Source organism: Orycteropus afer, unplaced genomic scaffold, assembly GCF_000298275.1.
Source record: "Orycteropus afer afer isolate SDZICR_OR568_19922 unplaced genomic scaffold, OryAfe1.0 scaffold00042, whole genome shotgun sequence".
NCBI classification, from domain to species: domain Eukaryota; kingdom Metazoa; phylum Chordata; class Mammalia; order Tubulidentata; family Orycteropodidae; genus Orycteropus; species Orycteropus afer.
Window position 1 is genome coordinate 6,282,575 of NW_006921629.1, and position 18,506 is coordinate 6,301,080.

The window sequence follows — 18,506 nt, forward strand, 5'->3', positions numbered from 1 at the left end:
ATACATACAGAGAAGCTAAAGTAAAATTAAGGAAATGTTCAAGTCCTTTATATTGGACAAGGATCTCAGATTACTGCTGAAAAGAGTGTGAAGGAAAGTCTGAAGTAGCTAGAGTGGGATTCAGATATCTAATTTTCTCTGGAAATACATAAATCTTGAGTTTGCCAGTCTGCCGTGACCACCAAAGGAGAACCCATAGCTATCTATTGTTAGTGTATCTTGGGGTGAGAAATCAAGATCTAAGATGTAAAAAGTCTGTCTTCTCAATAGAAGTAATAATGTTCCATGGCATTTTCTCTGTATCTTTGAGAAATAAATACCACAGGTATTGTAGTAGCGGCAAACTTTGTTAAAATGTTTCTTATCCATGGATTTGACCCATTTTAGGAAGCTTTCTGAACATTTCCACTTGTTATCCATAGCCAGCCATTTCTTTCTGCCTTTAGTGTGGATGTTAGAGATCTAAAGGTATCACCTACACACTTTTCCCTAAAAGCTTTGAATAGAGATCTTCTGTGGAAAAGCAGATTTCTCAGGTATCTCCATTACCCTAGATGGCAGTGATGCTGATGGCTACCCCCAGGTTTAGATAAATACAGAAAATAGTGCTTATATTCAGAAACCCCAGAACCAGGAAAAGAAGTGTTCTCTAGTATGGGAAATGAAATGTTATTGTTAGTTGGATTATGAAGTTAGAACAAGTGTGGCACTGCAGTAAATTGTTAAGGTTGGTTGCTACCTACAAAAACTTGTTTGTGAGAAGACCATTTTATACTGATCTCTTTTATTGTGCCCAGCGAGTTAAGTGTGGCCTTAGGCAGTATCATTGCTTTCTAAGTATTGCAGGGATTTTTTTTTTTTTTGCCAGTGAATGGGATTTTCGCCTAACTAGAATATAATGACTATGTATTGGCCCAAAGATTGAGTCCTTAGCTTTCCTTTCAGGTGTGGATGTTCCGCGTATTTGTTAAATCACAGCTCCCTGATTTGTGGATTAGCTTCTTGATGGGCTTAAATCCATTTGAAGTGTCAGAATCCATTCATTAACTGTTGGAAAACAAAAGTCATTAGACATCAACAGAAGAGCAGTTCAACTCCACAAGGACTATGCTCCGAGGCTATGATATCAAGACACAGGGCTGGGAGATGCAGACTCCTAAATTACTATAGCCTTAGAATGCCATGCTTACTAAAACATATATTCTGTATTTCTATCAGGTGGGTTTTTTTCATTTTTATCTTTTTAGGCCAGAAAGTGAAATTGAGGCTCCTGTTTGTTAATCTGGAACTTGCCCTAAGGTTTTTTCCACCAGATTTGGTCTTTGCCTCTAAGGTTGTAATTTAAGAGTGGTGAAAGGTTGTTTCTGTGAGATTACTGTCCATCTATACTTCGTGTTTCCTTGTAGTTGGATTTGATCACGGATCTGTTGGGCACACCATCACTGGAAGCGATGAGGACGGCTTGTGAAGGCGCTAAGGCACACATACTCAGGGGTCCTCATAAACAGGTAAGGGAGGGAGGAGGGTATCTGTATTTGGGTAACCATCTGGGCAGGGTTTCCCTTCAATTAGAAAAGTGTATTGAGAGTTTTTTTTTTTTTTCCAATTGTGATTTGGGTGGGAGTTTACAGAGCAAATTCACTTTCCATACAGCAGTTCACATACACTTTGTCTCATGACGTTGACTACAATTTACCCCAATGCAACAGCTCCCCTCCCACTTTCTTCTGATAGTTACCTCTTCCCTGTGTCCATCCCTCCATGCACTCCTGCCCCTTGAACTGTCTCCCTGTGCATAAACAGCCCTTCTTTTTCCCATGAGTGTTCTCTCCAAGGAGTGTATCTACCTCAGGTACATGTTCAACTCGTATGCCTGTCTTTTGTTTGGCTGGAAGCCACAGGTGTGGGCTCAATTCCAGACCTGAAGGACAGCTAGGGACCATAGTCTTAGTGGTTCCACCAGGTATATTGAGACTTTTTAAACAAAGATATTCCTCATAGGTTGCTGTGGGTGGTTTTTTGTTTTGTTTTGTTTTCTTAATGTCATGACCATAAGTAAGAAAATGTTAAGTGTTTGTCAAACCAAATAAAATATGGTCTGTCCCAACCCCATAGGAGAAAATGCATATTTCTTAGCATGTTTGCTAATAAATGACCCCTGGCTTTGTGTCTTTTGTTTTATTGATTTATATGGGAAAAGTTACTGGGGTGGAACTTCAACCTGAGTGCCATAATTTAATACATGTATATAAAGAATGTCCTTTCTACATATGGAGCCCAAATACCTGGTGTCTCTTATTCCAGCAAGCAGCATCACGCTGTTGCTACTGCAGTCTTGCCACTAACACAGAATCAGGTGTGCATGTTACTAGAAAAGGAAGTATGAAGAGAGATTGCCAGATTTGCACTGATCAGTATTACTTTCAACCAGCCGAGTCACTCATGACAAAGACAAGATGATGTTTATCTCCAGCCTGTTGATTTACCAGCTTTTTTTTTTTTTTTTTTCCACAAGCACTTACCTCTTCTCCTATGGACAAAACAGGTTAATGATATAAAGAGTGAGTAAAGGGTATTCTTTTCCTAGAACAAACTGAAACAGAGAATAGATAAGACTTAAACAAGAAGACCTGGCAACTGATTTCCCTGGACTTTACCTTGATTCCTTCTAAATTGGACATTTAGATGATCTGATTGATGGTACCAAATGACAGACTGAGTTTGATACTCCTTGTCTGCAGTTACTAGCCAACGTCTGAGCAAAGCCTTGCCTTCCCCTTGTAGATCCTTCTCTAATTCTAGTGTGATGCCAGAGCTTCCATTTTCACAAGCATAAAGGGCAATGAGGTAAAATGTGTTATCTTCTTAAAACCACCAGAGCTAGTAAATAGAGCTGTGGATGCTTATATTTTAAATAGCTGCCTGACAGTTACATCCTTCTGGTGCATTTAGTTTAGAAGTATAAATTAAGTTGAGACCCTAACAGCCTCAGAAGAGCTGCTAGAAGTCTTAACATAGGGGAAGGTTCTATATAATAGAAGGAACTAATGAGATCTCTACCTTCTGTGTATTGACCAGCATCAGGAATATTTAATTTATCAGTACCCCATGTAAATGTATCCTTGGAAGTAGCCAAATGATTTTCATATTTTTAAATTGTTAGGTCAGTAAATCTTGTCTGCCTAAAGGTAGCTAACAACTAAACGTGATCAAGAGCAAACATCCTGATGCTACCCTTCCATCTCTAGAGGAATTTTAACTATTGTTCTCCTTGTAATGTTCTCACTCTAAAATAGTAGATGTAGCTCGTGATTTTTTAAAATCAAAGTGGAGTTTATCCGAAGAATACAAGGATGTTTCACCAACAGAAAATCAATTTTAATACATTTTAAATGAGAAAATCATGATTTTCTCAATGGATGCAGAAAAGGCATTTGAGAAGGTTCAATCCCTTTTTATTCCTTCACATGATAAATGTTCTTTACAAAAACCTATAGAAAAACTTTATATGAATTCCATTTAAGCTTATGAACAAGGCAGATTAAGATATATAGCACAATGCTTTATACACAAAATAAACAGGTGCATACAGAAAGAGCCTCTACCTTTTAGAAAAGACTCCCAGATATCCTCATTGTGGCTCCTGGGCTAATTGGAAGTCTCCAACAGGACCAGCCAAAGCTTACTGTCTTTATTCTAATGTACTTAACACAGGAATTTTAGATTGTTTTTAAACTCATGGAAAATATTTCTAAAAATTCAATATACATTTTCTAGTTGGGTTATAAAGAGAAAAAATAAGCTTTGTTATGTAGTTTCCATTTAAGTAGCTACTCAGAGTTAGATGGAAATAATCATTCTCCTTTAATAACTAATAATTTCTAACAGTAACTAGGAATTTGCAGTATACGAGGTATTATCTTAAGCATTAGCTCATTAAATGCTCACACCACCACCATGATGTTCTATTATTGTTCCTTTTGATAGTTGAGAGATGAGGCATTAAAGTGGTAAATAATATGCTTAACATCATAAACCCAGTCTCAACTCCAAAAATCTGTGTTCCTATTCAGTATTCTACTCTGCCTGGCACCTACACCTTCACAGCTTGTGTTGTTGTTTTAATTTTATTTTTATATTTTTAAGTAATATATGAATACTTGCAAAATTAAAATTTTACAGATAGAGCTAAAGTCATTCTCAACTACCATTCCCCCTCAACCCATCTCTTCTGAATTAATTTAAACACCTCCTTCCAGACATACTTTTCTCTACATTTATTTAAATATATTTGTACAAAAAGAAAGATATACTATTATTTTGGGGGACTTTTAAAAAATAAACTTATACATACACAAAAGGAGAACCTAATTTACTATCTTCCTAAAGTCGTAGATTACTGCCACAAAGTTGCTTAGTATATATATAGTTCCAGGTGGTGTATTAGGACTGTTTCCAGTAAAACTCAGTTTGGGGCTAGGCAAAAAAGGAAACTTAGTGTCTCATATAACTGAAAAGTTTTGAGCTGTAACTAACTTCAGGCTCTGCTGGATCCAGGTACTCAAATGATGTTTTGTGCTAGGATTCTGACTCTCATTCTCGGTTCTGTTTTCCTGTGTGTTGGCTTCCTTTTCAGGCAGGCTTTCTCCACGTGTTGTCGAAGATGAAACCTAAAGTCCAGGCCTCCATTCTACTGGCATAGCAATCCTATAAAGAACTATCCCAGATAGCTCCAGAAAAAATATTTGGAAGGCCTCTGATTCATTTGGAATGTGTTTATTACAAGTAATTAAAAAAAAAAAAAAAAAAAACCTCATATCAAGAAGTCCACAGGTGGACAATCTGAAGCTGGCATAGTAGTTCAATTATATCATCAAGGATCCAGGTTTCTTATTTTTCTACTGTGCTATCTTTAGAATGTTGGCCTCATACCTTCTTCCTTAACACTTCATGATCACAAAATGGCTGTAGCTTAGCCAGAAATCATATCCACATTCAAAGCAAGAAAATGGGGAGAAAAGAGGTACTAATAATGTTTGTCCCTTTTATCAGCAAAAGCTTTCCCAAAAGCCTTCCTAGCAAACTTGTTCAAATGTCATTGTCCAAAACTGTGTCATATGTGGCCTCATAGCTGTAATATAGGCTAAAAATTTTCATATTTAATGTTCTATCTATGGAGAAAGAGGATTGGTAGTATGTGCTGGTGTTTTTGTTCTCTAGTGTTGCTCTAACAGACATACCACAGATGGAGGGCTTCAGCAAGCAGGGATTTACCTCTTACAGTTTAGGAGGCTAGAAGTCCAAGTTCAAAGTGCCAGCTCTGGGGCCTAGGTGAAGGCCCCTCCTCCACCTTGGGCTTCAGCTCTGCCCCTTACTCCCAGCCCACTGGAACTGGAGGCTTCTCTTCACCTAGGCAGCTATTGGCTGCTGAGGCTGTCAAACCCAAGGTCAACAAGTAAAATGGCATAGTCCAAGACTGTCAAGCAACATGGCAGGCCATTAGTCCAAGTCCAGAGATAGTCCCAGGATCAGCAGGAAACATGGCAGGCTACTGAATGCAGACTCAGCTACATGTAAGGTCCAAGGATGCCAAAAGCTCAGAGATCTTTCTCAAAGCTGTCTTCTTCTTTAGTGGAAGCAGACCACATCCCTAAGGCAGCTACTCGACTGCTCCAGTAGATTCCACCATGGAGTTGATTACTGCTAGAAGAAATAACTGCATCCAGCTGCCCAGCCACTCAAAACCAGTCCCAGCCAAGTTGACACACAACTTAACTACTACAGCTGGCTTAAGTCTGTTTTAGACCAAGTGTGCATCCTAGTAGAACCAGTCACAGTGTTCAAGGGAATATTTTCTTTGACCAGCAAGACCTGGGTCATGTACCATCCTGGGCACTGGAAGATTGAAATCAAGCTCAGCTAAGTCACTTGGTTTGAGAGTAAGATGAGGGTAGCTCCCTAAAAGTTAGAGGTTGCCGGGCATGCGAAAACATTGTTAGGTGATGTCAAGTCAGTTTGACTCACAGTGACCCTGTGTACACAGAACAAGACACTTCCCGGTCCTGCCTCATCCTCACCCTTGTTGCTATGCTTGAGGCCATTGTTGCAGCCACCTGATTAAAGGGCTTCCTCTTTATCACTGACCCTCTAGTTAACCAAGCATGATGTCCTTCTCCAGAGATTGGTCCCTCCTGATATTATGACCAAAGTCTCCTTGCTTGTAAGGAGCATTCTGGATGTACTTCTTCTGAGATAGATTTGTTCGTTTTTCTGGCAATCCGTGGTGTATGTTCAATGCTCTTTGGCGCTATAATTCTAATTCATCAGCTCTTCTTTGGTCTTCCTTATTCATTGTCCAGCTTTCACATGCCTGTGAAGCAATTGAAAATACCATGGATAGGATCAGACACACCTTAGTCTTGAAAGGGACATCTTTGTTCTATAATACTTTAAAGAGGTTTTTTGCATCAGATTTGTGCAGTACAATGTCATTTGATTTCTTGACTGCTACTTTCATGGATGTTGATTATGAATCCACATAAAATGAAATCCTTGACAACTTCAGTATTTTCTCCATTTATTAAGATGTTGCATATCGGTCCAGTTGTGAGGATTTTTGTTTTCGTTTTGTTGAAGTGTAATCCATACTGGAGGTTGTAGTCTTTGACCTTCATTGGTAAGTGCTTCAAATCCTCTTCACTTTCAGCAAGCAAAATTGGGTCGTCTGCATATTGCAGGTTGTTAATGAGTCTTCCTCCAATTCTGATACCACATTCTTCTTCATATAGTCCAGCTTTTTGCATTATTTCCTCAGCATACAGACTGAATAAGTATGATGAAGGGATATAACCCTGACACCCACCCTTCCTGATTTTAAACGATTCAGTATGTCTTTGTTCTGTTCAAACAACTGCCTTTTGGTCATGTACCGGTTCCTCGTGAGCACCATTAAGTGTTCTGGAATTCCATTATTTGCAATATTACCCATAATTTGTTGTCATCCACACAGTAAAAAGCCTTTGCACAGTTAATAAAACACAAGTAAACATCTTTCTAGTATTCTCTGCTTTCAGCCAAGATCCATCTGACATCAGCAATGATGTCCTACATTCTACATCCCCTTCTGAATCCAGCTTGCATTTCTGGTAGTTCCCTGTCAATGTAGTGCTGCAACCATTTTATTTATTTATTTTCAGCAAAATTTTACTTATGTGTGGTATTAACATTATTGTTTGATAATTTCTACATTTTGTTAGATCACCTTTCTTTGGCACAAACACTGCATGGTATTTTTATTTACTGTTTCTTTTCCACAACTTGGAATCTTGCATGAAGAGATTATTAGTTTCAGCAGCCCAAGTATCTGTTAGTGTGGTTGAGGCATTGACCTGATAGGATTGATAAGATCTATTCTTATCTCTTAGTTCATATTGTTACATAGTTTAGATCTTAATTTTTCCTCATGTTGTTCCCAGCTAATTGTGTCAGAGATAGAATATTTACACTAGAGTGAAAATTGTGCTGTCTCCTGACAGGAACCATAACTTATGAGTATGTTAGAGAGTTTATTCATTTCAAACTTCCTATTTTATAGGTTGACATTTCAAGTGCTTACTGTAGTATACGGTGCAATTTGCATACTCAGTTATTGTTGCTGTCTGATGATCCCAGCTTCTTTGCTGCCAATTAAGATGAAAACTAACATGACACTTGCACAGACTGGCAGACTGTCCTGTGGTGACCAACACTCTTGGCTTGGGATGACAGTGATATATCGTGTAAGGCTTCTCACCCAAGTCCAGAAATTCATCTTTGCTACATTTCACTAACAATTACTCATAGTCATTAATAGAGCACTTTTTATAACCCTTCCTGCCCTCTTGGCTTAGCACTGGCACCTACTCACTCCTACATTGCTGAGTCTTACAGACTTGCAGAACAAACAGAAAATGGCTAGTACATTTTAAAGAGGAAAAAGTTACATTCATGAATGTCGGGAGAATTGGCAAAAACTTATTTCCAAATAGAACATTTAGGACCTATTTCTAAGCAACCTTTTCTTCTCTTAAGCATTTTATTCTATTACATGTGATGAAAAATACAGACTTCTCATATGTCTGGTCCCAGACTGGTTTCAGCCATAAAGACTGGTGAATTAGAGGGGAGGAGAATGGAATTAGAAAAGCAGTGTCCCTAATACTGCATCTTTCCTGTGGTGCCAATGCTAGCAACTAAATTTTTAATGATTATCTTTCTGAAGTCTTGGTATGAATGAATTGACTCTTTCTGTGCACCTCTTTTTAACATACATATAAAAAACTCAGTGCCGTCAAGTCGGATCCGACTCACAGCAACCCCTCCTGGGGTTTCCAAGGTGGGGTGTCACTATGGAAGTAGATTCACCAATCTTCCTTTCAAGGAGTGGCTGATGGATATGAATTGCCAACTTTCTGGTTAGCAGTCAGATGCCTTAAGCACTATGCCACCAGAGCTCCTAATATGCATATAAGTGCAGAGAAAGAGAAAGCATGTAATATGACTGTCTTCGACATATTAAATGGATCCTAGTTGGAATGTTCCTTAGAAGCAAGAATAGCCAGACTTCATCTCACCTGCTTTGGTCGTGTTGTCAGAGGGACCATTCCCTGGAGAAAGATATCATGCTTAGGAAAGTGGAGAGTCATTAAAAAAAAAGGGGGGGGGGGCGGGGAAGGCCTTCAAGGAGATAGACTGACACACTGGCTGCAGTGATGGGCTCAGGTATAGCAAGGCTTGTGAAGGTGCCACAGGACCGGGCAGTTCTGTTGTACATGGGGTTCCTATGAGTCAGAGCTGACTCAGGAGCACCTAACAACAGTAACAGCCTTTTTATTTTTAATTGTGGTAGAAATGCATATATTACAAAACAGTTGCCCTTTCAACATTTTTTACATGTACGAATCAGTGATAATTACTTTGACCCTGCCCAGCATCAACACTACTTAGCCTTATGTTTAGTGCACTTGCTGGGGTGCATTTCAGTAAAGAAAGATAAAATTTGGAAAAAGAAAAATAAGCTTTAATATGTCAGGTGACCCTGACATCTGCTCATTTGATTTTCACAAGTCTTCCCCTGTGTCCCATATCTAGTCATCTTTAAGTTCTATAAACATTGCCTCCTACTTTGTTCTCTGTCTCCATTCGTTGGCCTGTAGAACTACTTGTTTACATATCTTTCTTGCCCACTAAACAGGTCTTTATTTCCCCAGTGCCTAGCCCAGGGCCTGGCATTTGGTGCATATTAAATGATTGCCAATGATGTTGGCGGGTTGCTATGAGTCGGAAACGACTCGACGGCACTTAACAACAACAACAACAAATGATGTTGGCAGGTGAGGAAGTCTGTATTGGTACGATTTTACACATGAGAAAACCAAAGTGTAATTATCCAAGCATAATAATAGCATTGTTAGAATTTGAACTCACATCTTCTAATGCTCATTGCAGTATTCTTTTTTCTAAGCTGTAGTATACCTCCACCATCAAAATAAAATGAAGAGGAGATTTACCAGAGTGGAAAGGAAAGAACTGCTTATGGGGAGACATTTTGTTCAGTAAGAATTGGCTAGAGTTTGGCTCCCAGCCTGCACAAGCCATTGAAAAAGAGGATAGCCGTTCACAATCAAACCAAGAATCGGATAGGATCTTTCAACTATATAAAATTATTTTACTTTGCACAATTAAAAACTCTAGAGGAAAATATATGTAAATTAAGTTGTAAATTAAAACCTTATCCTCCTCATTCTCTGTTTACCCTTTCCCAAGTCTGGTTACCCTCACTCTCCCTTACACCTTGATTGATGCAGATAATTACAGAGCTACTTTATTTGAAAGGAGAAACACTTCTCTCTATCTGCAAAAAACTTAAATGTTACCAAGGAATAGTAATTTGGTCGACAAATATCTGAATGCCACCTATGTATGGGTTCTGTGTACTTAATGCTTTGTATCTGTAGTAATCCTATCAACTCTTAAGGAAATTATAGATTTGAAGCAGTCTTCTGAGATTATGTAGTACATCTTCCTCATTTTATAAATATGGGTACTGAGACCCAGAGATACTAGTATGTCTAATTAGTTAGTGGCAAGACAGAATTAGAACTCCAATCTAATCTCTTACTACTCCTTGCTCTGAAGAAAATGTCTATGTACGGTAAATAAGTACCTTCTGACAATTCTGAAGTGTCCTGTTGTTGGCACTGTTCTAGTTGGACTTTCTTATGTGGCTTTTGTTGGAAAGAGGCAGATATGTAGACATTTGATGTTATTAGTTGTCATAGCAGGACTGAGGCTGTGGCCAAGATACAAGTAGATGTTTAGTGTTCTGCTTCTCCTGTCTCGAGGGTTATGGAAGCCTGACCAGTATGAGACCTGCTCATCTCACTGTTGATGGTGCTCTTTCTAGCCTCCAAAAGCTCAAATGACATTGGGCTTTCTTTCTGATATTTTGAATTTTCCTAGACCAACAAGCCAGAAAGTACACGACAAGATGCCCACAGGAGATACTTAGAATTTCCAAGTAAAAGTTGCTTCCAGTTTATCTCAGAATTAATAATATAATAGTATTTGTTGAAGTGGTCCACTTCTCCCAAACCTGAAACATATGCACATATTATCTCTCTTACACACACACATCTTCTCTCCTATTAATAGACTATATTGATGTAGTAAATGATACGAAGAACCTTGTCTGCAGAAGAGACCCAGGCCAGGTAAAGATGATGTCACCATGTGCACATACATTTTGAAAACTATCCTTGTGAGTTTTCTCCACAAACTTACAGTATAATCATAGTGAAACATTTTGACTTTCATATGTACTGGAAGTCCTAGGGAACTATGAAATGCTGCTTTATTCTGAGATAATTACCTCAAAGTTCAGAGTTTTATAAGGAATCCCAGAAGCCAAGGGCCTATGAAGTATTTAGGGCTAATAGGAAGGGATCAGATTCAGATAAAATATATGTGGCTCTGTGCCTCTTCCAGTTTCCGGAGTATAGTGAAGATCAGTATCCCTAACGTTAGGTTACTAGAGCTGACTTTTTATAGACTTTGAGCCACCAAATTTAGCTGGCCACAGAAGTGTACAAGTAGAAGCTACTTCTAAAAGCCATTGAGAAGACCATGTACCCTGCTTTGAGATTCGTTTCTTTTTCAAAATGTCATGAAAATCAAACCAGAAATAATTTGGCCATACATTTGGGACTTTTCAAGCTTAGGGGGGAGAAAAAAAAACTTTACTACCAAAAGTTACATTAAATCATTAAACATAAGAGGGTGTCCAAACACTTTTGTCACCTTCCTTAATTCTTCCCCTATATTTTTGTTGTTAGTTGCCCTCAAGTTGGTTCAGACCCTTGGCAACCCCATGTGTGCAGAGTAGAACTGCTGCATGGGGTTTTCAAGGCTCTGACCTTTCAGAAGCAGGTCACCAGGCCTCTTGAGGAACCTTTGTTTGGATTCAAATCTACAGCCTTTGGCAAGTAGTCAGTGCTTAACTCAGGGACTCATTTTCCTGTACTAGAAGTAAAGGATTTAGTTGTTTGAGAGAGAAGGGATGCCATCCATCTGCTCTGCCCCCTGACTCTCCAAGCAGTGAAATAGAAGCTTTATAAGATCTATGGCTTCTCAGGTCATCCAAGACATCTTCCTGTCCCGATTGAGTAGCTTAGACCTGGCCATATGGATTTGCTACTTCTCCCAAACCTGAAACACATGCACATGTTCTCTCTCTTACACACACACACACACACCCCTTCTTCTCTCCTGTTAATAGACTGTATTGATGTAGTATATGTAAATGCCCTCACTATTGAGTGAGAGATCGGTGCTAAAGGCAGTTTAGGTGAAACCAGCAAAATGCAGTGGCATAATTTTTCAGAAGGTTCTATAAATTCTCGAGTGTCCTATGGCTGTGGGCTCCTTTCAGACTAGTATTTTAACAACTTTATGGTAATGTTGCCATAAGACAGATCACATACTTACTACATATGGCCATCTTTTTTCTTCTACCCCTAGGCGTATTTGGTTTCCCCTTCTTGCCAAAAGCATTTAAGGTGAAGGCTAAGAGGAAGACCATATTTACAGGATTAGTTTTCATTTTTCCTAAGCTCTTTTATGCTCTGACCTACAATGGATAATCATACAATATAAGATATGTTACAGAAGTCAATGATAGTTGTTGCTTTTAAAGATGGGTTAACAAGGGGAATATTGGTTCCCAGTGCACATTCATCTTTTGAGCCAGCTACATGTCTTGTCATAAATTGGCTATATTGCATATCTGCTTACACAAAGACTTGCTTAAGTATTTGACATTCTTTTTTTTTTTTAACAGCCATCTCTTCCTGTACTTTATACCTTGTCTAGCCAGGCTACACATGAAGCTGTTCATCTCCTTTGCAGGATGTTGGTCTTTGATCCAGTAAGTAATGTTTATTTTTTTTAATGAATTAAAACTACATGTGTTCTAAGAGAACCATTGTGATTTTGATATAAATGATGACTTTTCAAAAATAAACCTCGGTCCCTAGCTTCATGTGTATCATGCTCACTCATCACACAGAAGTTTACTGATATCATGTAACAGTCTAGTTGAAAAGAAATAAGGAACTGTACCATTCTTCTTATGTATCTTGAGATTCATACAAGTTAAGTCTGTGGAAAAAACAAATTTATTTAAGAAAATCTACCCATGATATTGCATAAGGAACTATTTAATTGTGGGGTTGTTGAGATGGTAGCTTTTCCAAATACCATTGACTCTTCTGGGACATACTACAAATTGTACCATAAGTTCAGCTCTTCATTTATTCATTTATCCATAGAATATTTATTATTCACATCTTTGCCAGTAACTATTATCAAAGGAAGTCTTTAAAAAAGTTCACATTGGTTTATTCATAATGAGAGGACATCAGCATAAAGACCAGGCATAAAAGTGTTAGGGAGCCCAGGTTTGTGAGAAATAGTCGCGATTTTATTATTTGGGAGAACCAAACCAGTCTGGGTAATGCACTTATTTTTGTTCTTATTCCTCTAAGAATACAAATAAAGTTTTTTGGTGTGTTTGGTGTCGGTTTATTTTTTGGACTGTGGTATGTTGAAGTGCTTTCTGATAGTGGAAGCAAAACAAAATGGCAGTTTTTGCGTCTGCAGTGTCTCCTTGTGGTCAGGTTCTATTACCATTCAGGGTAATTGGACCACATAACTTACTTTTAATGAGATAGTGATTTAGAATTTATCATTAGTTTGCTATTTTGTTTATTTGGCAAATTTATTTATATACGGACCAGGACATGTTGGTAGTACATAAAGACTTCCTTTTGTATAGTTAAAACTAGAACTGCATGATACTCAGGCCCCAAAATTAATTTCTGTTTGCCCATAGAGAATTCTGTAAAGTCCCTAGGGTTAAGATTTACTTTTATGTGTCAGAAATTTTATTTTCTCTTTATTAGTTTTACTTAGGTTACGAACCAAGAATCTAATACATCTCTACTAGGTTTTGCCTGCCAGAAGGATAGTCTTTACTTCCTTTAAGGCTAAGATCTTCTAAGCCACAAAGTCGATTTTCCTAAGAGACCTTTTGGACATTGGTTCCACACGTAAAACATAGTCCTTATTCCCTAATAGTGGGGTTGCCTAATTAAATTAAATTTCTGATGTGGTCATAGTTACAAATTAAATTTATTTGTAAGAAGGAGGTAAAATTTATTTGGTAAGAACAAATTCTTATTACACTTATGTAAATAACTACATTTTCATTTTAAAAAGAAGGAATTTAATAAAGACAGTTCACATAGTATTTAACTATTGTCTTCATTGTTTATAGATAAGACCAACCAGTATATATTGCCATTCTTTATAGAGTTAATTTTCTAAAATGGCTGGATGCTTTGTTACTTTATGAACTGTTAAAGATACTTTCCAGTTCTTAGGCTTCAGTTAGATGGAGATAACCATTTCAAGTGTATCATTCTGATTTTAACCCATTCAGAGTTAGCAATGCATTAACAAGAAAGCAATGATGTTTTTGTTTGTTTTATTTTGTTTTCTCCTCTAAGGATAGAACATTAACCATGATTAAATCAGCTTATTTAATCCATAGAGTCAGGGAGAATTAATTCTTGTTTTGTTGATCTTCTGCCATGAAATAGTCTGCTTCTTGACTGAAACATTGCTGGAAATCCTGACTCAGTTACTCAGTTCAGGCTGACAGGTGTTTCTACCCATGAGTGTATTCCCTGATGACAGTAGTCAGAAGTACCTGATAACAATCCTTTACTGAGATGAGATGCTTGTGATGTTTTATAGAGAAAACTCAGATTCTGGTCTTCAGAGCTTGTAGCGGGGGTCTTTAGGAAAATACAAGGAAAAAGCAGGAACTACCAAAGGATGGTAAGATTAAAGTGATCTAGTTCTTTTATTATGATAGTAATAATATCAGGATGAGGTGTAATATATAATCAATTTATAAAGATTTAATCAATTATTACCTTAAACCAGTGAATAGGTAGACATATCTCTGTTGTTGTTGTTATGTGCCGTCGAGTCAGACCTCATAGCGACCCCTCCTTGGGTTTCCAAGGCAGTATTACTACGGAAGTAGATTGCCCTATCTTCCTTCCGAGGAGTGGCTGGTGGATTTGAACCGCCACCTTCTGGTTAGCAGTCAAGTGCCTTAGGCACTGTGCTACCAGAGCTCCTGACATATCTCTAGAGCCTTTAAATTAGCTCATAAAATACATTGCAAGTGTCACCAAGTGTCAATTGTATTTAAACCTGGAAATGAATTTTTTTAATTTATTGACAGTTATATCAATCTGTGTACCTAAACATGAACATGTTTCTTTTAACCTAAAAAGTACACAGTACATTTACATTAATACATTTCACTTGTTTATAAATATCCTAGGAAGGGTAGGTTTGTTTTTTGTTTTTGTTTTTTAATTATATAAACAGGACAGCTCTCTTTATAGTGTTGGGCTAATCAAATATCTGGAGAATATCAAAGATTTCTAATTAACTTTTAGCATCCCTCCTTTTATAAGGTCAAGGAATAAAGCTTTTTGTTATTTAGTAGCTATGCAAGAAATCAACTATAGTTTAATTATTCTGAGTTTAGGCAAGGAAAAATCAGAAAGTGTTGTCAGAGGAGTCAAAGTATGTATATGAAGTATGAGTATGTATATGTATGTATATGAGGTGTAAAGTATCTAACTGCAATAAATAGTTACAGGCAATATTTTTTAAATATAAAAAATGGTTAGTTCCCTCAAGTCAGTCCCAACTCATGGCAACCTTGTGTGTTACAGAATAGAGTTTTTCTGGCTGTAGTCTCAACAGAAGCAAATCGCCAGGCCTTTTCTTTCCCAGGACCACTGGGTAGGTTCAGACCACAGACCTTTAGCTCAGCGGTCAAGCGCACACTGTTTGCACCACCTAGAAATCTTCAACAATAAATAATGATCATAATTGGGAATTTTTAACAAATACTTCCCATTTTTTTTAAGAGTGTGACAAAAACACAGAGAGTTAATAGAATATTTTGGTACTAAAAAGGAACATTTCTAATCTGAGTATAAAATAACAGACATTTTATCATAAAGAAAACTCAAATTCTAGTTTTACTCTTTTTGTGTAACATAGGTAGGTGTAACAATTTGCAATGAAGGATTTCTCAACCTTTTTTTCTTATAAACAAGCATACCAGCATTGAGCAAACATTGAAAAACATTAAATATATTTTATTCCTCTTTCTATTCTAGCACAATTAGAAAAGTTTTACTTAGGCAAAATTATTCACTTTTTTCCAAAGACAAATAGTACTTCCCATAATACTTGCACATCTTTTTTAAACTGTTTATTGATGGCTAGTGAAGAGTCTACATATATTAAAATTATGTGGTCCAGGTAATGAAAGGATGTTTATTAACTCATTTTAATATTAATAAAGTCTTAATGTGAACTAAAAATCAGGAAATTAAAATGTATTTTGCTACATTACGTCCTTACGATTTATAGCATTATAAAAATTAATTTATTTTTAGAAACATACTACCTATTATCATTTATCTAATTTCGTTGAACACATAATTTTGCAATCCTGTAGTCTTAGACAAAATGATATTAGTTTATCTGGCCAAAAAACTCATAGTGAAAAATAAAAGAAATTCAAAATAATTAGGCTTTTTGTGAGAAAACAAATCCAAAACTTGTATAAACTAGAATATTGTGCTTGCATTGTTTTTAAATCAGGAGGAAGACATAGAGATGTTTTTAAAAATTCACAACTGTTCCATCAGATTACTTACGACGTATTCAAACAATAATGAACTGCACTTAACGATCATCCTTTTTTTTTTCTTATATATCACATCTCATTAGTATGTCCTGCATACATTGTTGCAGTGCATAATTTGCTGGTGTTATCACTGTTGCAAAAGCAAATGTTGGATTTCTGAAGACACTGATAATAGAAGTCAATAATGAAAACAGAAAAAATATGAGGTACTCAACTTATGTCAGAACCAACTTAGGATGGAGTTGTCAGAGTATAACCCTGTCATGTCACTAGCTGTAATTTGTCTAAAAAATCATCTTGTGTAGGCATATCACATGACCTTTTTTCTTATACAGTTATATGTTTTTGTTGTTAGGTGCGATCAAGTCAATTCCAACTCATAGCGACCCCATATGATAGAGTGGAACTGCCCTATAGGGTTTTGGGGGCTGTAATCTTTACAGAAGCAGATCACCAAGTATGTCTCCCACAGAACCACTGGGTGGGTTTGAAGTGCCAACTTTTCAGTTAGCAGTTGAGCCCTTTACCGTTTGTGCCACCAAGTCTTCTTATATATACCAGATATATAAAACTTTGTATATATATATACCAGATATTAAAATTTTAAGTTGTTAAAAAGGGTACTTCGCTTTTTACTCTGTAACCTAGTAAGCAAGATTATTTTAACTCCCTGTGAACGTTGTTTTTTTTTTTTTTCAATCTTTGAGTTAAACCTTTAGCAGGAAAAAGGTTCTAAAGAAGCATTAATTTGTTTAAATGAAAGAAAGCTAACAGTTGCAGCCAGAGATTTGTATACTTCTTATTCAAAAGCATCTCTTAAGTAAAACACTTTAGTGGAACCAGTATTTTCTTCCACATAGACCATGCTATATCAGTGGTCAGGAAAACACCAAAAACTTTTCAACCCTGCATTCTCAAATTTCAGAAAATCCTCAGACAAACAGAAAGGCTTATAGACAAACCCATTCTGGCTGCATGTGGCAGCTGAGAGGGACCCAATTTCTGACATCTGCCACTTGACAGAAAAGGCTTAATGGTCAGACGATACAGTTAAAACCCAGATTCCATCATTGCTGTCACCAGTGTGGACACAATCAGCCATATTCTGTCAGAAACAGAAAAAGAGTTGGTCAAGTATCACATTTACTCTGCAAAACCCAAAGAGCTCAACCACCATACGTGAGACTCCCCAAAGGAGCCAAGGGAAGGGGAGCTGAGGGCTAGAGGGTCAGGGCTGGGCCAGGAGCACTGTCTGCCTACTCAGGGTGTTGTGGCTCCTGCGGGAGAACTTGATCCCAGGGAAAGCTCCAGCAGTAGCAAAAGAAGACTCAGGTTCATTTAGAAAAAGAAAGAAAAAGTTTACTGGCCAAGAGTAAAAGGGAGTCAAACTCCAGAAAGCCTGTATCACCAAACACAAACCACATAGGTACTGAAAGAAAAACACAAGGTTACCAAGTTTACATTCATGTGTTCATGGTAAATAAGCAGCAGCTTTCTTTTGTGGTTATTATGTCCTTTAAGTTCACTACATGTCTGTTTGCTTCAGCACAACAAGAATCAGAGATAAAATTGTTGTAGTGACACAAAGCCTATGAAAAAATATTTAATATTTTTTTATTTGGGGGCTCAAAATGAGTCAGGATGACCCAGTTGTTTTTTATGTATTTAAGAGTGCAAAGAAGTTTATGTGTGTGTATGCCCTGTGTGAGGTGCTTGATGATATTGGAAGTAGGACAAAGTGTGGGTTTTTGTTCTACTCTTCACTTTTGAGTCTTTACTTTTGAGTCCATCTTTAAGTCCTTCAAAACACATTTTCTCTCAGTAGTATTTTTATGTCCATTGTGCTACAAGGAAGTTTTTTTTCTTTATTTTCTTTTAATGAAATGATGAGTTCAAAAGACGTGTGGTTTACATAAACCTGTAACTAGTATATTAAGTATTGTGATCCAAAGCGCCAGGAAACCACAGGCATGGACAAGATGCCGTGCCATTCAGACTGAGCTGGATATCAATAAATGGCATTCAGACCATTATCTGCTTCCCAACTCATTCCAGCAGCTTTTAGATATGCTTTTGCCCTTGCCTATTTGGTGTTCTAGAAGAATAAAAGTTTCAAGTAGCTTTTTTAAATTGCCACCATATTAAAAAAAAAAAAAAAACC

At 37.2% G+C, this 18,506-nt stretch overlaps 1 protein-coding gene across 1 annotated transcript in view; it reads left to right on the plus strand.

Annotated features, from left to right (window-relative positions):
* The window catches only part of NLK (nemo like kinase), a 273,486-nt gene that overhangs the window by 250,065 nt on the left and 4,915 nt on the right, over positions 1-18,506 (plus strand). The window contains exons 7-8 of the mRNA XM_007937355.2: positions 1,407-1,508; positions 12,377-12,463. Of these exons, the coding sequence (XP_007935546.1) occupies positions 1,407-1,508; positions 12,377-12,463 (189 nt within the window). The remainder of the gene's footprint in view (positions 1-1,406; positions 1,509-12,376; positions 12,464-18,506) is intronic.